This window comes from Calonectris borealis, chromosome 1, assembly GCF_964195595.1.
Source record: "Calonectris borealis chromosome 1, bCalBor7.hap1.2, whole genome shotgun sequence".
Lineage (NCBI taxonomy): Eukaryota > Metazoa > Chordata > Aves > Procellariiformes > Procellariidae > Calonectris > Calonectris borealis.
This window is the reverse complement of record NC_134312.1, coordinates 199,208,301-199,235,252: the sequence shown is the minus strand read 5'-3', so window position 1 is coordinate 199,235,252 and position 26,952 is coordinate 199,208,301. Positions and strand designations below refer to the sequence as shown.

General features: G+C 36.2%; 1 protein-coding gene across 2 annotated transcripts in view; it reads left to right on the top strand.

Moving 5' to 3' along the window:
- The window catches only part of TNFRSF19 (TNF receptor superfamily member 19), a 60,781-nt gene that overhangs the window by 15,166 nt on the left and 18,663 nt on the right, over positions 1-26,952 (top strand). For both annotated transcript variants that reach the window (XM_075139925.1, XM_075139926.1), the window contains 2 exons: positions 7,133-7,311; positions 10,657-10,742. In XM_075139925.1, coding sequence (XP_074996026.1) covers positions 7,133-7,311; positions 10,657-10,742 — 265 coding nt within the window. The remainder of the gene's footprint in view (positions 1-7,132; positions 7,312-10,656; positions 10,743-26,952) is intronic.

Sequence of the window (26,952 nt, the reverse complement as noted above, 5' to 3'; positions counted from 1 at the left end):
CTTTGTTATTGTATCAACAATTTAGCGTTGATGGGGAAGGGAGTGAAAACTTCTCCTGTTTGTTTGCTTCTATTTGTTAATTTAAAAAAAAAACCAAACTATATAGCCTTTTCTTCTCATAAACATGTCCTTGGTAATGTTTGTGAAGCCTTTGAACCACTCAAATAGCTTGCTTTTGAGTGTGTGGGGTTTTTGTTTGGGGGTGTTTTTTGTCTGTGTTGGGGTTTTTTGGGTTTGTTTTTTTTTTTTTTTTAGCAGTGCTTTCTTCTGGGGTGGGAGACTAAAATGATTGTATCGATTCAGAGGAAATGTTTGCTTCATGTGGCTCAGCGTTATTTCATTTTTCATTCATGTAGTAGGAAACAAAGCATCATGTAGTTAAGCAAGTGGTTTAATATCTTTCATTCTTTAAGTGGCTTCAGGTTGCCAGTGCCTGAATACTCACTGGTGTGGCTTGATAGCAAGAGCCTTTTTTGTCCTATGTTAGCAGTAATGTGTTTTTGTATAAATCAAACCGTATATATGATTCAAATTTACATAAATCACAGGTAATGCACAAAAAATAACCTGGGATAGTTTTGGTTTCAGCCTTTTCCTGACAATGTTCCAGTACAGAAATGAGAGTCCTTCCAGTACTGTCACCGTAATTTGCATTTTAAAAAAAAAAAAACCATAACTCTCTATAGCTTCTATGTATTTTTTTTATTTATATATGAAAAAGCAATCCATATCTCAGCGTCATCAAGCTTATATTGCAACTCAGAACTTTAACTGCAATTCTAGATTGTTTTGTCAACAGATCACATCTGAGGCTGTAGTTCAGAAATATTGAAATGACATTTTTGGCCATAGTAAGTTCTTTCCACAATGCAGTTATGCTGGCACAGTGGATTTTTAGGGTGTGCTATGGAACAGATCACTGAACTGATCACTTTTAACCTGGATCAGTCCCGTGGTCAGATTTACAGCTCAGCCTCATAATCAGTTGTATCAATACAGTTGAGGACAATGTACGACAAGGAAGAAAAAGCAGAGATGAAAGGGAGAGAGTGCCTTAAGCCAGCATTGCCACCAAATACATGATGGTAAATACTGTCGCCAAGAGACTGCTGCTGTACACAGAGCCTGTGGGACAGAGGCAGCTTGATGGTTGCTAAGGCAGGGCTACGTATCACAGGTTGCTTCCTTGCACCAGGTGTATGATGAAGGAAGAGGAGACCTACATCTTGGCTTAGAAAAGGAATTGTGAATTAAACAGGAAGGTTTGAAGCTGTTTGAAACTACTCCTGAATGTAACAGTCCTCATACAGAGGTGAAAGGTGGTGTGCTATGTCTTACATGTTGTCTTAGTGGAGTTACTTAGAGCAGCTGCTACCATGTTTAGCAGTCACTCTGCAACTTTTCAAAGCAAGAGAGCTACTTGTTTCAGCTCAGGAGAGGCTAACGTGTGCTTCTGGGTCAGTGTCCTGGAAGCTGGAGAAGCTGCATGTAGGCATGTCAAATCTTACTGGCCATGAAACTTTTCTGACACTAACTTTGCACTTTGCCACAGCAGCTAAATCTGACATGTTTGCAGCACACTGTTGCAGCCCGTCCTGCTCAGACACTTCTGCTGATAGATACGGCTGATTATTGGATTCTAGATGAGGCTGATCCACAGCCTAAGGTACTTTTGGAAGCTAAAACTGTGTGCTATTTAACAAGGCCATATATTCAAAGGTATACTTCTTCCTGGAAGCTATGCTAGGGCACATGAAAGACAGGGAGGTGATTCGAGACAGCCAGGATGGCTTCACCAAGCGCAGGTCTTGCCTGACCAACCTAGTGGCCTTCTATGATGGAGTGACTACATCAATAGACAAGGGAAGAGCTACACACGTCATCTGTCTGAACCTCTGTAAGGCCTTTGACACAGTCCCCCACAACATCCTTCTCTCTAAGCAGGAGAGGTATGGATTTGGTGGCTAGACTGTCCAATGGGTGAGGAATAGGTTGGCTGGACACATCCAGAGGGTAGTGGTCAACGTTTCAATGTCCCAATGGAGATCAGTGACGAGTGGTGTCCCGCAGGGGTCTGTATTGGGACCGGTACTGTTTAATATCTTCATCAATGACATAGACAGTGGGATCGAGTGCACCCTCAGCAAGTTTGCAGACGACACCAAGCTGAGTGGTGCAGTTGACATGCCTGAGGGACAGGATGCCATCCAGAGGGACCTGGACAAGCTCGAGAAGTGGGCCTGTGTGAACCTCATGAGGTTCAACAAGGTCAAGTGCAAGGTCCTGCACCTGGGTCGGGGCAACCCCCGGTATCAATACAGGCTGAGGGATGAAGGGGTTGAGAGCAGCCCTGCCGAGAAGGACTTGGGGGTACTGGTGGATGAAAAGCTGGACATGACCCAGCAATGTGTGCTCGCAGCCCAGAAGGCCAACCGTGTCCTGGGCTGCATCAAAAGAAGGGTGGCCAGCAGGTCGAGGGAGGTGATTCTGCCCCTCTACTCTGCTCTGGTGAGACCCCACCTGGAGTCCTGCGTCCAGCTCTGGAGCCCTCAGCACAAGAAAGACATGGACCTGTTGGAGATGGTCCAGAGGAGGGCCACGAAAATGATCAGGGGGATGGAACGCCTCTCCTATGAAGAAAGGCTGAGAGAGTTGGGGTTGTTCAGCCTGGAGAAGAGAAGGCTTCGGGGACACCTTATTGCAGCCTTTCAGTACTTAAAGGGGGCTTATTAGAAAGATGGGGACAAACTTTTTAGCAGGGCCTGTAGCAACAGGACAAGGGGGAATGGTTTTAAACTAAAAGAGAGTAGATTTAGACTAGATATAAGGAAGAAATTTTTTAGGATAAGGGTGGTGAGACACTGGCACAGGTTGCCCAGATAGGTGGTAGATGCCCCATCCCTGGAAATGTTCAAGGTCAGGCTAGATGGGGCTCTGAGCAACCTGATCTAGTTGAAGGTGTCCCTGCTTGTTGCAGGGGGGTTGGACTAGATGACCTTTCAAGGTCCCTTCCAACCCAAACCATTCTATGATTACTAAAAACTTCATTTCCCATCACCAGTGTAGTGCTGCAACCTGTTATATGACCTGACAACAATTAAAAGTGTCTTAATGACTAGAAGGCTTTTTCTTGAGAATACTCAAATATTCTTGTAATCATCATGGCCTAAGTGGAACTTCTCTGTGCTGTACTGTCTAGGGACTTATGTAGGTTGTGGATAATCAGTGGAACTAGAAACAAATTCTAAAAGGTACTTGCAGATTACGGTCTTAATAATGCCCGAAAGCACTTTTTTTAAATTAAATTAGAGGTTATTTTAATTAAAAGAATGTTTAAAATCTAATTTACTGTTCATCTACTTTCTACGTTGCATTCAACTTTTAGGGAAAAACCATACCACTTAACTCTATTACCCTTTATAGTCTGCTGTACTTTTGGTCACTCTGTCTGAATCAGTGTTTGGTAGTATATACTGAAAGAAATTTTAACGCTGCCGAGGTAGTACTTGAAGAGGTGTCTGTATTACTGTATGCTTTTAATCAGACTCGATGATCTTAGAGGTCTTTTCCAACCTTAATGATTCTAATATTTTTAGCTTGAAACTAAGTTATGAGTTTAGTTAACTAGTTTGCTACAGATTCGTAGGTGGCCTTGACCAGTCATCTCACTTGATACCTTAGTGAAACCCACTTCTGAACAAAGTTGTTCTGGGGATACATACATTAAAGGTAATGACATGTCACAATACTGTGATAGTGAAAACTGTATAAATATCCAGAAAATAGAATTGCATTTGAATCTTGAGGATTTTTTTAAAAATTAATGTTAGTGCAGTTTTCTAAATTAGTGTTTGGGTTTCCATGGCTTGTATTGTGTATCATTTGAGAGAGAAATACTTCACTAATGTTACCTGGTACCATTGATGGTAGCATTGAAAAGGGGAAGTGGAAAGGGAAGAGTGGGCTAAGTGTTCTTAACAGTACACTTTACAATAGGAGAAATAAATATAGCGTATATTTACTTGCTCTCGTGGGTTTTTTTCTGGCACAAAAATAAAAATGGTTTTTTGAAATCTAGCAAATTGAGGTTACAAGTTTTATTTCTCTTTTCTGCAGTCCTGAAGTAAACTGCCACAGGAGATGAGCCCTCTTTTAAAAATATGAGTGGGAGGATAGAAGGGATGAGGGGAGTTGGGAACTATTCAGATCTCATCAGCCTTATAACTTGACAACTTCATAAATAGAGCTCTAAGAAAACTGGTGCACATCAGTATTGCACATGTACTGATAAAACATGAACAGTCAATTGTTTGTATCTTTGCTGGACTGCTAAATTATAAAGTCCAAGATTTTAAAGGGTTTGAATCCATTGTGTAAATCATATCCTTCAGTTTTGGGAATGTGGTTAATTATGAGTACAGATCTGTTTGAAGTTCTGCCTGGTTTACAAGCTTAAATATTTATTTGCACCTGCCAGGCAGTTAACTACCTCAAATATTACGTGAACATAAAAAGCACATACATAAAGTTGTAGTTGTTATGGATTATATCTGCAGAATTCCTGGCAAGGCCTTAGAAGCCATCTTTGAAAAGACTGGAGACTGTAAATTTCTTGGGCAGAAGATTTCTTTATATTGCATCCACCATTTTTATAGTTTTAAAGTAAACCATTTTATGTTACAAGGGACCACTAAAATATGTCCATACATCCAACTATAGCAAAGCAGATCTGATAGAGCTAGAAACAACTTACTCAAGCTTTGGCAGTTTGGGCCAGTGAGTTGAAGGTGTTTAATTCTAACTTTATTTCCTGGTGTTTGCTTGGTTTTGATCAGAAACATCAAAGGTAGTCTGGAAAGGAAAACTTCTAATTAAGTTAATTTAAGCCTTATATTTGAAAGTTTACTAGGACTTGGGAGGGACTGATTCCAAGTGATTTATCAAAAGATTCAAATATACATGGTTTGACTGAGCTATATAATATATCCTATAACACTACTATTTGGGTGATCTAAATAGAAAGAGTAAAGAATAGGTATTTAGGAAGAATGTGTTAAGGAATAATGAGATTCAGTGAAAAAGTTTGTTTAGAATTAGGAAGAGCAAAATCTCCTAACAGAAGTTAGTCTGGTTCCAGTCCCTGGTGGTAATCATGTAGCTTTGTATACAAAAGCTACATTTATGCAATTGCATAAATGAAATTGAGTGTAAAACTGAACACAGTAAGATATTTCTAGGTGACACAAAATAGAACTCCTAGAACCTCGATTGTTTTGGCATCGATCCCTAGCAGAAACTGGTAGGTTTGAAATAAAATGGTAGAAAATGTTCTATGGTTGAAGTAAATTTAAAAAAAAAAAAATTGAAATATTTTTATCCCCTTTTGTCTACCAGCTTTATTAGTGTCAGTATCTCACGGGAAGAGCGTGCTGCACAGTGTATGAAACTGTAGTATGCTTTTTTTGTGTTACTAACTGCAATGATTTGTCTGCCTGCTCCTTAATCTGAATAATAGTCAATATTAAGAAACTACATTTCCGCTAAAAACCAAAACAAAACAAAAATTAAAAATTACTTTTTAAATTCCTGGGTCTAGAGACAGAGGAAGAAGACTATTCTTAGTGTCTATTTGTAGTTGCTTTCTTAGAATTGTTAATTTTCTGTGTACTTGAGTGCTTGTTCTTCAGAGGACAGTAAAGATATTCTTAACGTAAAAGAAAATTGAAAATTCTTAGAATGTCCAGTAAAATGCATCTGAAGTTGTTACTTTATCATTGCAAATATTGGCCAACTCCATCACATAGCGTGTTGGCCAACTCCATCACATAGCTTGTTCCATAGATGCTTTCTCAGTGCAAAACTTTGAAGAATCCTGAGTGCATTTGTAAGGTTCAAAGCTTTTTACTGCAGCACATTTGCTTAGGTGGGTGACTTTGGAAAAAGTTACTTATATGCATTGAACGTGCATGTGTTGTGGAGGAAACTGGTGGAAACCTTCCCTTAAGTTGCCCCAGTTGAAGATTTCCTGCAGTTTTCCCACTGGGAAGATGCCCTGTTCTTCCACTGGGACCACATACTGGAGAAAGAGGTCCTCACATTGTGCCTTTCCCACCTACTCCCTTCTCAATAAGTCCTTTCCAGCGATTTGTTGTATTCCTCTTGCCATTTTGTGGTGTGTCACTAATGCATCAAATCTAACTCCAAAGTACTGCAAAAAAATTAATAGGATATCCAGATGAGAAGAAGGAATAGCAACTCTTAGTAACTTGATAAATCTGAGAAATAGTGACATAAAAATGAAATGGATTGATAGTTCTCAATAATCAGTTTATAGAATTCAGTCCCTAAACTATTACATATTTTGGGTGAAGTGTTTCTCTTTGCAGCCTGTCAGTTGTATTAGGTGTCCTTTTGCAAATGAATGGAAATAATTTCTTTAAACAGCTAAATTTGGGATAGATAAGCAACCATAATGATACTCCTTGTACAGTAAAATACCATGCCTCCCTGTGATCCACAGAGCTATTAAACTTTTCCAACAGTTTAAGAACTGTTAGAACTGGAGCGGATTGAGTTTCTGAAATTCTTAGTGGCTAAGCAATGTTTCATGCCTAGCTGATGGTCATTAACCAGCTCTGTTTTATTTGGTAACAGAAATTCTAAGCCTTTGAAGATCAGTGCACTCTCTTTGGCAATTAACTTTATTCACCTTAGCTATGAACCTTAATATCAAAGTGCTTCTTTGCTGGTTTTGTAACTGAGTAAGTGCCTTTATACTTCACTTGTCCCAGTTTTTGCACTTTCACATGACTGACCTAATTAAAAAACAGACAGCTCAATAATTCTACCATAAGCTAGTAATAATGAAACTGTGGGAGTCCTTGAAGCCCTTTATCATTCAAATACACAGTGATTTCATGAATAAAGTGGATGACTAAGTATTACTTATAGAAGTAAGGGAGATTATTAGCAGTAGAAGACACATTTGAACTTGCTGAAAGGATGGCTTTTGTCTCTAGAAAGACCTACTCTCAGTAATAATTACACTAGGTCTTCATTTTATCCCAGCATTCTCTTCTTGTTCACGCTTTCAGTGACTGAATAGCTTGCTATTGCTTGTTAATCCCTACAGGAATGCGGCTTTGGTTATGGGGAGGATGCACAGTGCATGACATGCAGGCCAAACAGATTCAAGGAAGACTGGGGCTTTCAGAAGTGCAAGCCTTGTCTGGATTGTGCATTAGTTAACCGGTTTCAGAAGACCAACTGTTCTGCCACCAGCAATGCACTATGTGGAGACTGTTTACCAGGGTAAGTCCATTTCTGAAGATGAGACTTGAACAAATGCAAAATTAATTTGCATTAACATTTGTTTGTTCATATTTTCTGGATAAATGTTTGTACCCTTTATGTATGTATGAAGGTCCTAGGTTCTAATCTTGGCCTTGCCAATAATTTACTGTATGATCTGAGCACAAAATTTCAGAATTGCAGTCTTAATTATCTCTTCTATAAAAATGGTTTGATAATTACCTACCTGATCTATGAGAGTATTGTCTATACAGCGCCTGAGCAAAATACTTCAAAATATTGAGTGTTACTGGTAATTTACTTCATTGTTACAAAGAATTGAACATTTGGAAACATACACAATAACCTTCTTGAAGACTGATCACATTATTTGCTTGCTTTTTTTCCCCTTCTTAGGTCAATGCCTAATAATTCTCATACACATGTATTTTTAGGTCAAAAGTAGTGGTTGTGGTTTATGCTCCTGAATTTCCTTCATCATGTTGGTAGATTCATAGAGCATGATCCTGGCTGAGAATCATAAATGGATCTGAAAGAATTGTTTTGGAACAAATTGTAAGAGTGTGGAGACTTACTGAACCTGCTGTTATAAATCAAGAGCTGTGCTTAGTTTGTTGTCCAGCCATCCCAGATCTCTGTTGCTAATCTTCTCTGTTGTAGTATTAAGTGTTAAGATCTCCAAAAGGCTATTCTTTACATTGTGGCCAAGTTCCGCTATTGTAAAGACCTGCCATGAATTTTTTAAAAAGCGTTTCTGATGCTATTTTGAATTATGGATTGGTAGTTTAATTGATAGGAGTAGGTTATGAGAACTGATCTGCAGTTGTAACAGCCTTTGTATTTTCAGGGTATATATATTTCAGAGATGCTTAAAAGTTCATACATTTGTTTCCTATATATTTCTCAGCCATTTTAATTTTATTTATTTTTGTATACTTTTTTTTATGATACCAGCTATCAAATACCAGAACACTGTTGAAGCTCCTACAGTTATTCTTCTCAAGCCAGAAGCAAGGTCTTTTCATTTAAAAACACTTAGTAAAGCTTTGGTAACTAATGTTAGTTTAAGTCACGGTATAAGAAGGTGCAGCCCCAGGCATTAGATGTTACTCACAACCACTTTTGATACTACCTGCAGCCAGTGGATTGATTTATGCTCTTATTGCACATTAATATATATGTATTGTAGGGCTCATTTGGCTGTCAGCAGGGAGAAAATTTTCTTCTTGTGGTATAAACAACATAAGATAAATTTTGGAAGATGAGAAAGGAACAAAAAACAAGCCAGAATAAAACATGAATTAAACGTAAATCTAAAGTGGGGGACCTGGAAATGCTTCTTAGTATTCTGATCTAGAATGTATTCTAGATACGTGTGTTGAGTATGTGTTAAAATGAGAACTGTTGCCACAACCTGCTTTTACTGGCAGAAAAGTTGGAAACATGAGGAGGGAGGGAGTCATGGGTAGGGGAGTCACAGATCATCTGGTCTGGACGTTTTGGGGAACAGAACTGTAGAACACGCCACCACTCATACCTGTCCATCAGTTTAGATGCTGCCTAAGCAAATGGAGGATATAGCTGGCCAAACCAAATGGTTTAGCTAATGTTTTACCTCTCGGCAATCATATTTATGTCTGTTTTGCATGCATTTCCAACATGCCATTCCCTATTGTTCAGCTTCAGAACGCTACAGTGAGCATGTCAGCTAAAAACAAATATTAACACATTTCTTTCAGAGTAAATGATCACAGTGGCCCCTTCAGTCTTACAGCCTATGAATCTGTTTCTGTTCACATTGTTAAAGCATGAGTTTCTTGAGCAGTTGAAAAGCTGTTTGCTTTAGCTGGTACAGTCTTCATACTTTAATGGCATTTGCAGTGTTAGTAATTTAACATCATTAGAGTTAATACCTTTTATTTAATGTGCCACTAGCACTACAGAAAACAATTCATGTACTCATCTTGAACAGAACACAGCTATTGATTCTAGCTTAGTGACTAATAACTGGTTGAAAGACAGACAGACCTACTTGATTAGGGAGCTGTTGTAGATAAGTTCTTTAGAGGATGTCATACTCTCATACAAATTTGAAATATAACACACTGAAGTTCTGTTTTTTCATTTGGTACTACTCTTGTTCGCTGGTTTAGGAATGTAGGCTTCTGCCTGTCACTATAGTAAGTTAGTTCTTCAAACATAAATTCAATAGTAAAGTTCTTGAAGGGTCTTTAAAATAAAATGTCTCCTTGGGTATGACAGCCTTTTTTTTTTTCTTTTAATGTTTTTGCATTAATTTCTTTAGGAATGAGTAGCTGGCTGGTTAGTTTGCTTTAGAGTTTTTTATTTTATTGTTCATCTGTTACTGCTTGTGGCCTCCCACTGCTATTACTTATCTAAACCATCTGACTGAGACTTCTGTTTGCAATACCCATTTTTTCATACCTTCAAATGCTTGCTATCTAGAATTTTTAAAGTATATGTTTAAGTGAGAATATGAAAACAAAGTGGAGAATTGGATAATGTAAATTGGGACTCATGTGGTCACTTCGTTAATTTGCATTCACAGTCCATGCACATTGTGATTTTGGTTTAAGGTCTTCCTGGAGGAGAACAAAGAATCAGAGAGAGATTGTTGGTTTGTTAAAATATAGTTCCAAAAAGCCATTTTTACTGTTTTGCTGTTCTACAAAACAGTCAGAATAATTTTATTTTCTGAAGATTTTGTCACACAGCATGTTAAAACTTTTTTGGGGGGATGCCCTTCTGTACAAGTACCATAAACGAACCAATTTATGAGTGATTTTTGCTTCTCTGAGCTAGGGGATATCTTAGGGATTTTAACTAGAAAGCATTGATGTATAGTCCATTATATACTGTCAGTGGTGATAATTACCTTGTAATACCTTGTTTCTTTTAGCATAGTTATGTAGATTAATCAGTTCACTTTTATTTTTTAAATGTGTAAATAAGCTTGCATAATGTAAGTTCATCATACTTGTCTTGTATGTTGTGATCTATGTGGAAAACAGGATATTGATTTCTGTGTGAAGCCTCCAGAATTGTTTATTTCTTATGTGAATATAAGATTATAGCGACTATGCATTTGGACTAACAGATTTAGAATTTTTCCTCAATTTACTTTACATCTACTGGTGTACTATTAATTAATATCTAATGTACTTTTGTTTACTTTTATTTGCTTCTATTTCCTGATAGTTTGCATTGGGACACAGATTGACAAAAGTTTGCAGTTATAGAGGATTTTGTTAAAACACCTGATTAATTTTGTGAGGAAAAATAACTGATTTTAATTAACTGTCTTTTCATTCCTTTAACTTCTAGATTTTATAGGAAGACTAAGCTTGGAGGCTTTCAAGACATGGAGTGTGTTCCTTGTGGTGATCCTCCTCCTCCCTATGAGCCTCACTGTAAGTGTTCTTTTCCTCCTGTTGGAGTGGGATTAAATTTTTTTGCTTTAGAATGTTTTCTGTTTTAACTTAAAAGCTTGGCAAAAAAAGACAGTTACAGTTATGAAGAATTCTTTTAAAGGCTCATTTTCTTGTTAGTAAATGGTTTTGTTAATACACTTAAGCAGGTCCAGCACTATTATTGCAAAGTTCCCTCATATAACTAGTCACATGAGGATAAACATTCCTGTCATACCACGTGATTAGCGAGACTTGAGTCCACTTCTGATGTTGTCATATTAATTTTCATTTCTGTTTTCTGTTAATGCCAAAAGAAAGGCAGCCTTCCTAGACCCTCTGCCTACTGTCAGGTAGGCCTCAGTGAGTATGAATTCTTTCCTGACACCCAAAAGGGGTAATTTGTTGATAACTTTAAAAATAACTTTCGTGCTAAGGTTACAGTGAGAGAGAACAATATAAATAAATAACTTTATAGTACTATATACATTAAGAAGGAAATGAGTAATTAGTTTCTGTATTTGTTTTTGGCCAATGAGAGGATTAGAATCTCTTTAAAAGGAGAGAACCTCTTTATTCTGCAACAGAAGCCTTTTTACTACTTCTTCCAAGACTACTGATGGTCTACATCCCATCAAGTTTTTAATTCAAGTAAAGGAGTGAATTATTCTTGTTGCATTTATTGTCTGCTTTATAATATGAAAAATAAAATTGATTCAACATAATCTTGTGGAAAACCTTGGGTTTACTTTTTTATTTCTGTAACTGTGAAGTTATGTTTTGGGAGTTTTTTTCCCCTATTCCAAACAGAAACAATTTATAGAAAGAATGAATTGTCAGATTTCTGAAATGCTTCATGCTACTTTAATAAGGACACACTGTTTCTTATAAACATTCTTTCTTTTTTAATTGTCCTAAATTATAGTCAAGTATATGCTATTGTGCATTAAAATCATACTTTTAAATAGTCTTATATTGTATTAAATTTAATGAAATAAGGATTCTTCAGCATTTCATATATTGCTTAGATAGTCGTTTTTCAAATGAGCCAAACTTCCTTGTTTTGTTTCCATTCTAGTTTTAGTGCCCTTTGGGGAATAAACTTACAAAACCAGATTCTCAGACAGTATCTTTAATAGTAAAAGTCTCTATAGATGTGGTTTCCTGTGCATTTCTCTTATGGTTTGAGAGAATTTAATTATATACCTCTGAATCAGAATAATTTAATTTTTATTAAAGATTGCAACATTGAAAACTAGTAAATCAGATTTCTAGAAAAAGAATAAGTCAAATAAGTTACAATGTTTGCAACAGTAACTCCTGCCCATGTCTAACGTAAGCCTAGAAAGTAAATTCAAAAATTTTCAACTATTTTTATGGTGTAGACAACATAATATCTTAAAAGTATTTAGAGAAAGTATGTTCTTCATAGCAAACATTACGGACTTTGATGCCAAGAATGAAATGCTGATCTTGACTTACTGGAGCAAATCACTTCAAATTCAATGAGTTGCAGAAGGTATTTCTAGACAGAGTTTGAACCCAAACAGGCAATTTCATATGTACATTTATTTTAATCCTCCAATTGATCAAATTAAGTATTCTCCCCTTCATTTGTTTTTACTCTCTTTTTATCTTTAACAAAAAAAGAAAGTTAATGAAATCTGAAGTGCAACAGTATTATTCTGATCTAGGATATCTCACTCATGAATTCATTTTATGCAATTTTTCCTCTTTTCTTGTTTGTTCCCTTTTTCTAAGAAAGCATGCTATTCAAACATGAATTCTGCTCTCTGGGGCAATCGAAGAGAGGGAAGAAGAAGAAATTACCGTCCTTATCTTTTCACTTTGACTGTAGTTTGTGACTCATATGCGTATTTCCATCTCTTCCAAAATCACAAATTTTGATTTTTGAAAGATGGTAAAAGAATGATTACCAAGTCTTCTGAAATTGTTTAGTTTACAGTGATTTGGCTTTTGTAATTGAGCCTAAGCTTGGATCCTAAATTGAACAGTTAGGAAGCTACTACTCATTTTAAGTGAGCAACAGACAACCTCATGGAGAAGAGCATTTTCTCTGGAACAAACTGCAATGGTAAATCCAGATTAGAGACTTCTTTGTTCCCTAATCTCATGGCTGTGACAAAGCCTTTGACTAAATAACAGAGCTGTTAACAGTTGCTTGTTTTTCATATTTCTGGTGGCAAGTTGTGAGAATTGGCAAGTATTTCCAGCTTTTACAGAAGCAATACTAAAAAGTTTGAAATCATTCAAATGTTCTTTATTTACATACTAACCAACCATTAAAATCTTAAAGAACGGAAACCTTACCATGAAGTACAATTACCATATGTCACTGTGGTTTTCGGAAGGCTTTTGTTTGGAATTTGTATATTGGTTCTTCAGATCTCTAACATAAGCTGTCTCAGTTTAGAAGAGTGTACATGCCTGCCTCAGAGCAGCCTAGGAAGTTATTCCTACAATAATAGGTAAATGAACTGAAATCTGTTTAAGTTTTTCTTAACATCAAATAGGTGGAAATATCTCAGTTTTAAGACCAAGTCAAAAACATGATTCTACATGGAAGTACAAATAACAGTGTGTGAAAGCAAGCTTTTTCCACCTAATGAGTATATTTTGATAGTTAAGATGTTTAATATGTTTAAGATGGCATTACTTTAAGTTAAATGGAGACAGACCATTAAGTGTATGGGGCAGGTTCTCAATGGTCCAGAGGACTAAGTTCTAATTCTCTGCCTTTCTTATCCTTCTTTCTTTCCACTGTGAAACAGAAAGTCAAATATTAGTGCAGCTAACTCATTTATATTACAGGTGAAAAGGAAAAGTTTAAATGTCCTGTTTCAATGAATTAATTGTCCTGTGAGGTGTGTGGCAATCTTTTGTTTGCTTAAGAACATTACCATAAGGGCACAAAGGCTCACAGCCCCCTACCTGGACTAAAGGTTCATGTTAAAGCTGAGACATGGATGAAGTTCTTTCAGCACTAGTAGCAGTTGATTATTACCCGGTTAGCTATAAATCTAAATACTTGCTTTTATCTTCTTTCTTTCTGTAGACATTTTAAAACAGATCTGGTTTAAATACTTACTCATGAAAAAATGAGTTTGTGAATTGCTAGAGGCAAAGTTGAAAGGATTCAGTAATGAACAAGTAAAGAGAGTATTAGAGGCCAGGAGAACTGCTATCACCTTTGTGTAAACTTTAAAGGGGACACAATGACTTATGTGTGTTTTTAGGATGTCAGAAAATTAAATACACAATGATATAGTTATATTTTAATTTGCTTAGTTCAGGTAAATAAACTGTAAATACCAATCCTATATATAGGGTCAGCATCTAAACATTAGATTAGAAATGAAAGCATGTTTTTAAAATTACTATTGATGTTCATTTTGTAAACTGAAGACGTTTTTCTCACCTGAAGACATTTTTTTTTCAACTTAATGACAGAAAAGGAGTCCTTTGAACTGGGAACTAGACTGAAAACCCAATCAATCAAAGATGTAATTTCTGAAATGGAAGGTAGCATAGACTGTCCCAAACTGGTATCTGTTCAGCAGAGAAACAGTGACGTAGGTACGGTTTAATGATTCTTTTTTCTCAGCACCAATTTAGGCTTGCAGGGTTCACTCTCCTGTCTGCTCAGGCCAGTGTTGTGCTTCCCCAATGGTTATGCTTAAACTGCTAATGAAACTCTTCAGTAAGCTAGATTGTGAATCTATCCATGATATAAAAAGAATTGAAGTAACTCTCTTCTTAAGGTTATTTTTAAATCTAATGGGTTTGTTAACCCCAGAACACTTGTGGTGGCACAAGTGAAGGAGAGGTGTGGTAAAGCCTGGGGTAAGGAGCAGAAGATTTTCCAAAGATCCCATTGCTTTCTTTGAGCAAGCTTTATGTTTTCAGCTAGTCTGTCTTAGCAAATAAACAAAAAACCTTAGAAACCACACTCCTTATCTTCTTTTGGTCATAAGAAGATGGCAGATTAAAATTAAAGCAATAAGATTATTTTATCAGCTTGGCTACATCAGCTATCCCTACAAGAGGTTCCTGTTGTATTGTTCAATTCAAAATGCAGAGCAGCATCAGTCACCAGAATCCTTTAGCCTCTCGACAGGCTTTCTGCTAAGCAGAAGAACCTGTCACATTGAACTTTTTTGAGCTGTATTAAAAAAATAGTTCCTAGCACTTCCACATTGCTGTTCCTTTCTGGACTAATCTACAGTCAGTGGTGTTCCCCTGTTATGTGCAAATTCAGTCTGGAATTTGGCTGTACAAACAGTTAAATTGGAATAAATTGTGAGAGTCAAGGAAGAGAGGAAATAAACACCTAGGCACCAAGAGCATTTTACAGCCAAACCACCACCAAAGGAACAGCCTTGTCCTTTTTTTTGTAATTATCTGCACTATTATATTATCTTTAAAAAATATATCCAGTATATCCAGCCAAACTCATTCTTCCTTCTCCAGGACTACTTCTAATTGTCTTCATGAGATAAAGCAAGGAGCATGGGAAGCTGGAGGGGGACAGGTCGGGGGTAGGATACCATTCCATGTGGAGCTTGGAAACTAGCCTCTACATGTTCCAGGAAATAAACGCATTCTTTGCTTCAATGAAGCAGAAATGTTTTGTTGAGTAAGTTACAGCAGTGGAAATACCTACAGTTTGATGGTAACATCATGTGCATTTGAAATAAACCTGCACTCAGGTCTAAAATTGCTACTTTTTTTGCCGTGAGCCATGCTTTGAGATACGGATTTCAGTGATAGTGGTTTCAAGTATGAAGAATATCTCGAACTAGAAAATAAACAGTTTTTACTAAGATGAGGAATAAAAGTAAAGACTATGGCTTGTTGAGACAAAATACATATAGCAGATCATAGTGAAAACATGACATTTTCATGTGAGGCGTCTGTATCTTACCTGCTTTAAACTTTGTTTCTTTAAAGAACTTCTACAACACTTTGAATACCTCCACTAGGATTGATTGCAAAGCTCCCTTTACAGTTTTCTTCTGTAGAATTTTTTTAATTAGTTCGCTTCTGTATGTTTATAGAATTGTTTTTCTGAGAATTAAATATAAGTGTCCTAAACTGCAGCTGAGTCTTACTCTCTAAATCTACAAGGTATGTTGTTTCACTAATGAAAGGTGCTATTTAAGGGATAAAATGTGGTGGTATTTCCTTCTTCCTGGTGTTAAAAGTAGCTAGTATAGGAAAAGTTAGATTTGGTATAAATCTACTTATTTACATTTGCAAGATTAGGATCTGTGATTTTGTAAACTTTCATATGAGTGTAATGGGTATGTGGGGTATACAAGGACTATACTTCAGAACAAAGAAGATAAAAAGCCAGAAATTACAGTCTGCAGGGTGATATTGTAGGGTGACAAAATACATGATTAAAAGTAAGGAGGAGGCTGGAGGCTTGCTGGCTACATCTGTATTCTGTAAAATACTTTTGCTAGTGGTAAAAGAGAAAAATTCCCACTGTCTCAGCTTTGCTGGAGTTTTTTACATTATTTCATTAAACATAAATATAGCATTTTAAGTTGAGAGTAATTTTTGGATGACATTCAATTCCACATTAGTTCCTCTGTTAACATAGTGGAATTTTAATTTACTCGTATCGCTTTCTTTTTTCTGTTTACAGAATTTTGTGATTTGAAAGCTGTCAGACTCCAGATAATGTTTTTCTAGCTATGAAGTTTTTCTGTAATTTTTATTTGGTTGCTTTATACAGTAAACTTTGTATTAGTAATGCAAAGCAGCCTTTGAAGGTAGGCTGCTTATGTGCATATAAGGCAACTGGCAGCTGAAAATATATAACAAGCGAAACCATTCTTAATTATTTGGTTCTATTCCAACATATATGTCCATCTTATTTCAGTATTTTTTCTGGTTTGGGGTTACCTCACAGCATCTCTCATAATCATCTTTGTCATGTTGGACGCTGTGATAGAAAGCAGCTGGAATGTTGTATAAAACTTTCACAAAAGTCATAAGGAGTGACAGCTAATTTAAGTACAGCTAATAGCATCACTAGCTTATAAATATCAGTACTGTTTTATTACAGAGACATTAGCTTTCCATGATTTTGTAACTGAAATGTACACTTTTGTAAAAATGTAGTCAGTCAGTCTGATATTTTCCATATGTGACCTGATGGTAGAGTAACTTATCTTCAGGAAGTCTGAAACAAATTTGACTAGGTGTTTCAGAGAGATGAGAATTGCTATCCATGTCTTACAAAGTTTTATTACAATTTTATTTCTTTCATTCATCATAGATCAAAGAGAGTTAACCTAGAAAACCTAAATGTTTTCAATTCCTTGTCCTTGATAATTGTGATGCTTCTGACCCATTGGGGAAAGATTCGTGTATGACTTCGAGTCAAACAGCTCTTTCTCTTCCTGTTCTGAATTTGCTTTACATGCAGGGCTCTCCTAAAACAAAAACTTGCAAACAAAGAGGGGGCAGATTTTTTCCTTCTTTTAATAACAGAGATGTTACCACTAAAATCAGTTGTTATAGTTCTGAAACGTTACTTAATGGAGAGGAAATTTAGATTCATTGCATAGTTTAATCATGTTCTAAAACTTTCTCCTTGCCTAGTTCGGAGAACAGCCTTTTTTTACATACGCATTTCCTAACTTACTTTCGCTAACTCCGTCTGTACCTCTCATTTCTGTGCCTATAGAATATATAGTATCTATATATAGATATATAGAGATATATTCTATAGAATATATAGTATCTATAGAAGCACTTCATTATGTAGCTTGTTATCACTAATATGTATTAGAGTTAGTAGACAGAACTGGTCAGCAGTGTTTCCCTCATTTCTATCCACCATCCCCTTTACTACTCCTCCTCCTCCACAAAAAAAGAAGAAAAAAAAAAAAGGTGCGGAGTGCGCCAAAACATAGTGGGTTAAAAAAAAGAATTATTTTCCATAGAAGAAAATATAGCTTGAAAATGTAGCTTTAAAATGTTGAAATCACGTTGCAAGGAGGTGCTGCTCCCAACAGAATTTCTGTGTAGCCAGCCAGACACTTTACCAAAGAAATCAAAATTTGGAAGCCAAAGCTCTCAGGGTTCCAGTCAGTCTAAACTGTTCGACTTTTGTCCACTTTCTTGCACTATCCGTAAATGTTTTGTTCCATGCAGTTTACTTTTTACAGAGGAAAACTTGTTTTATCAGAAGGATTTCCAATCACGTGTAATATAGCTTAGTGCTGCAAAACTGTAGGTGTGAGGGCTGTTCTAATGAATTGATTCACTTACTAGTAACTTCTGTAGAACAGAAGTAGTCAGTATAGCATGTCTGCTCTGTTATGAAAGATTTATCGTTTGAGTCTATAGTAAAAGGATAGTAACCTGAACAACTTCAGCAATTCTAATGTGTTTGAAATTTCCTGATCTTTATTGAAGCTCTTATAATGACAGTAAGCAGTGTCACTTATTTTGTGCCTGCTACCTCAAATCTAACTTAGATTTCTTTGCACAGTGAAATTTTATTTCACTGAGTTTTGCAGTTCAAGCTACAAACTAAAAGAACTGGGCTAGTAGTGAATGCTTTAGAAATATGCTTGATATAGGCAGCATTAGCCTTGTCAAGTATTTAGAAGTACTTAAGGCTTAAATATCCAAATAGGACCAGGCTCCTGACTCCAAAATTGCATCACCAACTGTCCTGCTTGACAGCTACCTAACTGTGCAAACACTTAAAAGCCCAAGGGACCTACAACCTTTCATAGACTATGGTCTCCAGGAGTATTCCACTGATTCTGGGTCCAGGTGGCTTGGAAACATTGCAGCTTTAGATTAGGCCAAAAGGATTGTGGTTCACCTGTTTTCCCCTGGCTGCTATGGAAGGAAATACATATGCATGGACTGGGCAGGATGCTCTCAATAGGTGCCTAATTGGAGAATACAGACCCCATTCTCTATCACAGTCGATCCAAGAGGTAATGGAATTGGAATTTAAGGAGGCACTTATGAAGTTCTCTGTACTCTTCAGTGGTCATTCCAAAACTTTTGCCACACTGAGCAGCTATTTGCCCAGCTGGCACTGAAGCCATCATGATCTACAAGCTAATCAGTCTGTCACCCATCATTGGACAATCTGTTCTATGGTGTCTTTTGATGCCAAACTCAGCAGTGCAGGTTGGGTTATTGGCTGGGAGTCCTTTTCTTGATAACTTCGAGTCCAGAATTCTTTCCTTGTCATGTTGACTACCTGTGTGTTGGCTTCTTGTCCTTACTCTTTGACTCTTCCATCGCAAATAGGTTCCCCATCACCCGTAGGTTCCCAGCATTGTGTATGCAGCCTAGATGGTAGAGTGCTTAGCACTGCCAGGCCTGTGCCTATTTGTGATCCTAGTTTCATGCCTTATCAAATTAATAAGTCTGAATACAGCTCAATTGTTCTAAGATATCTTCTTAAGATAATGACATTGTTCATAATTCTCCCATTCTGACTGCAACCACAAGTGATGGTTAAATAATAAATTCCAATTTAATACTCATAGCTTTTCAGAAAGAGGGGACAGGCATATCTCCTATCTTTGCTGTTTGGATATGCTGATGAAAGTATACCAATAAGACTATTCTTTTATTGAATAGAAATTTGTTCAAATAGTTAAGAATTTGAGTTGTATTTTTGAAGTAAAGCTTAAGCTGTAAATTAGTGAATTTCCATTTAAATTATTATCTGACTAATCAACCAAACTTTCCTCCCTACTTCCTGCTTTACGTGTCTGTGTGAAATACAGGTGACTGGGTCAAACTTTCTATTTCAATTATTCTGCTCTTTAATCTCAAATAATGGGCAGTCCTCTCTTTTGCTTCTCGCTATATTTGTATTACTAGATGCGTTCAGACTGACAAGCAAATCCTAGAGGAGGTCTGCTGATATCATCCAATGGAAATTTTAAAAGCTGAATATGGCTCTGTGAAGGCTCTGAAAAGTTTAGAAAAAATCAATGCGTATCAAAAAAAAGGAAGAAAAACATAAACAGACAAAAAGTTTACCTCTGATCTTTTTTTTTCTTTTTCTCCCTGCCCCGTGGCCCCCCCCCCCCCCCCCCCCCCCAGTAAAAAGTATGATCAAGAGGAAAGAAAGCATGCCACAGTTTTCCAGAAACTGATTTATGAGTAATGGGGTGAAACTTGGTAATTGTAAATTCAAGTGGAACATCAGGAATACATTCTAACATATGATTTATTGAACCGAAAAAGTTTAACGCACTGCTTCATGCACTGTAATGAGTAATCCTCTACATCAGAGAATGAATCTGCACAAAAGAAACATTAAAAGACATTTCTGCTGTATTAACTGGTGTAGGTTTTATACCTCTTCATTCAGAAAGATACTGACTTTTTTTCTTTCCTTGATTGTAATTGTATTTGTACTTCTGTAATGAAAATATTTTCTGAGCAGCTGTAAAAACTCAAAATGTCCTTGAGATACAAATAAATATTTACGTGGCATATGCAAGATCAAGGAATGGTTCACTAACATAGACTTTGCAGTAGCAGTGCAAAGCCAAACAAAGTTTGGCTTTAATGCATATTTCTTGGTAGTATTTCTTTCTGGAGGCTCTACAGAAGGATGTACTTTGAATCCCCCTTTTCTTTGTGTCATTTTTCAAGGAAATTGTTAAACCTTTCCTTTTATTACATATGGTAATTATAGTATGTGATTTTTCTTTTGGCAAAACGTGGTTTGTTAGATTGATATCACACATGTTGCCATAATTAAGACTGTGTGAGATGGATTTTGAAACTTTTTTCTGGATCAAAATGTAGATAGAAAGTTCCACAGTGAAGAGCTTTTTGTATGTGAAATCTGTCTGATTGAGGAAGAAGGAAGCCCAAACTGATACACCTACAGTGAAAACCATCCATCTTTCAGTAAATAAACAATATTGTAATCTCACTTTGTCCTAGCAAAAGTAAGGTTAGGTTTTTATGTGGGTCTGAAAATAATACTCTTTCCTTTGATTCAAGGGCAGTCATATATATACATTTTATGCAAAATGCTGTTGGTGCTAGAAAGTGACAAATAAGGAGGTAGAATACTCATTTTATCTTAACATGACGATGAAGACATTTGTACTTTTTAAGGATTCACAGTTTACTGTCTCTTTGATGGTAGAGATTCATGAAGATCACTACTTCAGTTGCAACTGACGAATGAAGGTACGCTGTAGCTCTTCCAAAAGAACAAAAATACCAAACCTAAACAACCCTTTCTAGTTCTTTCTTGCTGCTACTTTGTGCAAGCTTGTGATGTAACGCAGGTGGACGCTGCTATAAGGTTTCCTCTTCCAGAATTGGTGGGCTTGTGTCCCACCTTTGTGCTGATTTACCCTCACTGAGACTTTCCTCAGGCTATAAGAGGTTATCGATAGGAAGTGCTTTCTTGCTGACAGTCAAATGTTTCCTGTCATTCTACATCCCTATCATTTAAGTTCTAGATTTATCTAGATTGAACTGAATTGGGTTTGTTGACTGAACACCTATCAGAGTGTTTGGTGGTTATCATTGAGCACACGGATCATTTCTTTAATGCCTATATCATACCACTCTCTGGATCTGTGAAAGAATTTTCCTTCCTGGCAGTTTAGCATTCTTTGGGGGGAAAGTCCTTTTTCGTCTTTGGTAGGCTAGGAAAGGCCAGGTTTCTGAGAACAGAGAATTTGTCTTTAATTGTTTTTAACTATTACATATTTGAAGCATGCTGAATGTTGCCAGTGTGGCCTATAGGTGTGGCAGTTGTCATTTTTGGCTGCTAAAAATAATTTCAGAATTGTAAATTCAAGTGTTATTGCAAACCTCTTAAGATACATGGCAAGATTAGAATTGTGTCTTCTTCAGTTTGGTTTCCTAAGTGAACACAGTATATACTATACTGTTGTCATTTATTATTCCTTTTAAATCCTTTTGACCCTGATGACTAATTTCTGTCCATGCTGACAGAGTAACAGAGACCTCAGACAAGGAATTTTCTGATTTTATGGAAACAAGTGATCTGATTTTACGGAAACGAGTGATCTAGTAGTGAACAGGAAGCTGCATTAGTGCACTTACTGAGAAGGTTGTAGCATAAGCTCCTACCACATTCATCAACAGCAGAAGACCTACAGAAAGGAAAATAATGTAAAACAAATGGTAAATTCTGGACCATGATGGGGCAGAGACAGGAAAATTTGAATACTAGAAGTTTGAAACTTTAAAAAATCATCTACTTTAATATAAAATCTAGAAGATTAGTATTAGCAGTCCCTACTTAGAAAGCTGTTAGCCATATAAAGATTAAATAATTTTCAGAGTGAGCAGATGTAATGTGAATGGCTTCCATCATACAAATGGAAATCATAGAATAAATTAAGAATAGAAATGTTTTTCTACACTATTTGTTTATAATCTCTGAAAATTTAATGTATAAAATATGTATGATCATAATCCAGTAGAGTTTTAAGTAGATGGTATGAAGTTGAGGGGATATTTGACCAAGCTGAATTGCACTGAAAGGCATTGGCTTTCTAGTTTCAGCATGAAAATTGCACTAATTATGTGTAATCCGTTTTTACCGACTAAAGCATGTATTAATGTATTTTGGAGAGAACACAGTATTCCAATGTAAATCTCTTCGAAAATACATTCCTCATTGCTTGCTACAATATGATGGAAAATGTATAGCTTGAAATGAAAATTGAAATGTCAACTTGTGATTTTAAAATAAATTGAATCAAATTTCATTTATTTCATGAATTCACATCAGAAGCTCATGCAGCTGTTAATAGGAGTTTGCATAAGTGGTGCCCATCTGGCATTCAGAAGGTTAGTTATATCAAATCAGTACACGGTAACGTATAGGGCAGATCTCGTATCTTTGTTCTAACTCACAGCTGGCAACCCTATCTGCTAATCCCAGCGAAAGCTTCAGTTTGAAATACAAAACTACTTTTGAATTTGCATATCCTTCCCCACAGATGTCTGGAGCCTTAGTGATATGTTTCTTTTATGATTCCTTTTAAATCAGGGAATTAATTGTTGCATTAAGAGTGAAGTTAGGGGTTCATTGCCAGACAATGCAATGAATCCTTAAATATCCATTTTAAGAGCATGTTTTATATAACAAAAGAAAGCTGAGAGTGACCAAAATACATAGTTTTGCATGGTTTTGTGTAGTAAAAATTCACTATAGAGACCTCACTTCTTTATTAGGTTAAAAAATTCCTTAGTGTATAGAATGATGAAGTTTGTAATTGCAGCATTCACTTCTAGTTCGTTCATCAGTTTGCAAGCATGTTTAGTTTTGTTTCTTGACACTGTTAAGTACAGTTAGAAAATGAAATTCTCATTTTAACTGCGGAGTATGAGAATTTCAATATGTTTTTTCAAACCAGTTTACCATACTTTTGTTTCTAGTAGTAACTTGTGCAACCTTTCATCTTATGAGTCAATCCTATAATTAGTATCCTTCTTTGCCAGAGGCATACTGCATGTTTGTTTTAGGTACAGAATGTCTGCAAGAAATTTAACTTAATCATTACTTTTTAATGTAAGAGCCGGTTAGCTCAATTACACTAGATTAAAGTGAACTTGAAATTCCTGAGTTACAGAGAAGGGGCTTAATCGTTGACCTGTACTGAATAAGTACTATTTCCTATGTTTTTTTTCTTATGTGTACTTACTAATGTGGCTAGCCCTTTAGCCCAATCTTGCAGTGGCTATAAGCAATTATCTGTTCATTGTATGGAGTGGGTTTGCAAGGTTCTTATTTAACTTGACCATTAGGTTGATCAAAATTATTCCAGTATTGCAGTAAAGCTGCAAAACACTTTTTCAGTTAATTTTTACTTTATTGTGTTAGGGGCAATCTGAAAAAATGTAAGTGGTAGTTACAGCTTTTCAGTAATTTTTTTTAGATTTTTTTTAGACATTTTCTAATTACAGAAGCATTAAACTATTTTAAATATATGAATTTAATAACATGCTTTTAAGCTATGTTCAGACTGAAAATATTAGTTTAAATTTCTCTCTCATAATCACCCAGCTAATTCTGGGAATGGTTGCATTAGCACCACTTAAACAGCACTGAGTTTTGGTGCCTACGGTATAAATATGCTGACTGCTATGGCTTTTGGGTACAGAGAGTCCAAGTTGTGACTGACTTGCGAGTATAAAATACTGCTAAACAAATGCACAACAGTGTGTTGGGGTTTTTTATTCTACTTTGTGCTGGTAGATACTATTGGCTATGTTACTTGGCTACAAAATACTTAGGCTGTGTTTCTCTTAAATTTCTTGTTTAAAAAAAATACAGTAGAAAAGACAGGGAATCCATCTGGGCTGAAACTTTCCATATTGCCAACTCTCTATTAAGAAGAACATTGTAAAGCAAAAGAACACTGAAGTATCGCTCCAGAGGACTGGAATTATCTGGAGGACTGGAATGTATTGGAAATAGGATAAGATGCGATAGCCTTAAACAGGAGTTGTGCACTAAGGGCCTTAGCAGTAATGATTCATTATAAACTAACACTTCATGAGCTGGAAACAACCTAATAAAAGAAAGACCTAATGTCCCTACTGATCACTTGTATCCTTCCAGTTGTCCTCTACTTTGCTCATCTTTAATTTTTTGGGTGATAGGCCTCACACATTCTCACTCTTACTGGTTCACTTGTGCTAAAGCAGTGTGCTGCCAACCTCCTCTTTTACAAAGATGATAGAGTGATCTCACGTGTTATTTTGCGCAGTGACATGTGCCTTTGAGGTATAGGCTGTGACTGTTTCTTAAAAAGATTAGCTCTGTTGCAGCTTTCTTAAATAAAGGGTTGTATCCACCAGTTTTAATAAAGTTTCATTTAAGACCAGTGGTATAATTGTATGTGCATGCTACTGAATGTAATTTATAGTTACCATATCTGCATGTGGAAATTTAGGATGGAATTAATGCACCCTAATTTAGGCATATAAAAGTTAATGCTTAATACTGAAGTTGTCAGCCCAAACTCCCACTGATAATCACTGGAGAGAATTAGGTACCTCAAGAGTTCAGGCAAGCCAGATAAGGTAAGCTTCAATGACTAACACTAAGCAGTCTTTCAAGCCATTTTGGATTAATTACTTCTCTGGAGATTTCTATTTCTGGCTCTGTTTTAGAAAGAGAGCCTAAGGTGAGTAGCTCTGACTTCGTCTTTAGACCTTCAGACTTCTGAAGTTAGTTTCATTTAGATGCCAATAACAGGTTAGATGAAAACTGCAAATTCAACATTGAATGATTGTATCTGTCTTCCTAAAACCTGATCTTCCTCTTACGTTTTTAATTAATTTTAAGGAGGAAACTTGAGTTTTTAGAGTGTAGATTATTTTTATTTTTTCACTCCTGCTAAATAAATAAAAACATAAATTAAAAAAATTATTTAAAAAATTCTTTTCTTATTCTTTGATGAAATGTTTTGTACAAACCAAAGCCCGCGTTCTAGGAAAACTTGCCAAAGTTAGAATGTGCCAGAATTGAGGCCTGCAACCATAATTAGATTCCTTCGTATAAAGTCACTCTGATACAGGTTTTATTTACATTGTTGCATGTGTTATTTCCCACTGGGCCTTTGTTCATTTAAAGCACAGGATAGGCAAAACCTATAATTCTATGTCTGGCCTTATTTGCTACGCACTATTTTATATTCCATGCAGAATGTGAGTTACTAATTACTGCTGGGTTTTTCTGTGGTTCTGACACTGTAAAGCAGTTGTTACAAATTTTGCACTTGTTACTGACTTCTATCTTTACAACAGAAGTGATGTAAAATGTATAGTGTCTGTTATACAGTTAATGAACTGAAACAGAGAAATGAAAGTCAAAATAGTCAAAGGCGTCCAAAACCCTGCGTCCTTACTTGACAAACCCAGAGTAGGATGCCTCCTTCTTGACTGTGGATATCTCTAATGGCTACATCTATAAGCTGGTGACCTTAGGCTCAGTCTGTATTCAGTGGAGAGAAACGATCAAGGGAGCTGTTTAAAACAAATCAGATTAATTGCACCCTAAAAGAGCCTTTCTCCTCCCCACCACCGCTGTGTAGAGAAAGTTCAGGTGACTCCCTCAGAAGCAGATGTTTCTCAGATGAATCTCACCAACAGAGCTTGACTTTTCAAAGATAACCTTTCAGAGCGTCTTCTGTATTCTATGACTAATTTCTATTGACTTCTGTTAAAGAGGAGAGATGTTCTGTTTCAGATTAGGTAATATAACAAAGCAAGGATCTTGTACGCAGCATCTTTTGTTCTGTATGATTTGACTTTATCCCCAAAGCTTTAAGTGGTGCATTAAAAACTGCTTTTTATAAGCTATTATTATTTCTGACTTCAAAGCTACAGCTTTCTCATCTGTACTATAGTTTTCATGTGCGTACTTACTATTGCACAGTAGGTAACTTTCTTTGCAGTAAATCATGACATTTACTTTGATATTTGCAGTATTACAGTAAGCTGGTGATAAATGTCCAGCTTCTAAAAGTGTTAAAGCTATATGTTATAAAATTATGAAAATTTATATTTAATCCCATGTATTTCAGAGTACTTATCCAAAAAAGCGTTTTTAAAAGATGCTGAGGTTGCAAAGTTGAACATTAAAAAGTTAGAAAGTAGGGTTGATTATGCAACTCTTAACTTCTACCTTAATTCAGAATCATAATTCAGCCCAGTTGTAAGTATTATGAAACAGTCTTAATTACATAAACACACTCTGTTTTCCATAGTATAAATATATTTTCCCCCCAATATATGGAAATGGCTAGCAGTTATGTTTTTAAAAAAACAAAAAAACAACCCCACCCTACTCCCATCCCCCCCACCCCCCAAAAAAACCAACCAAACAAACAACAACACCACAAAACAAACACACACCCCACATTCAGAAGTAGTTGTCTTGCCTGGAGATTTTAACCTACGTTAGTGATATTTTAACGTAATTATAAACAGGAAAAAAGTAAGTGGTGGACAAGCCTTAATATGGTTTATTTAATTTTGTTGTATTCCACAAATATATTTCACGTCTCTGTTGGCTACACGAAGAGGGGTCCTTACTACTTCTCCTGAAGCTTTACAACTCAGCAAATTCAACTGGAGAGATGAAATAAGGTTTTACCCAGCTCAGCTTATAGCCTAGTGG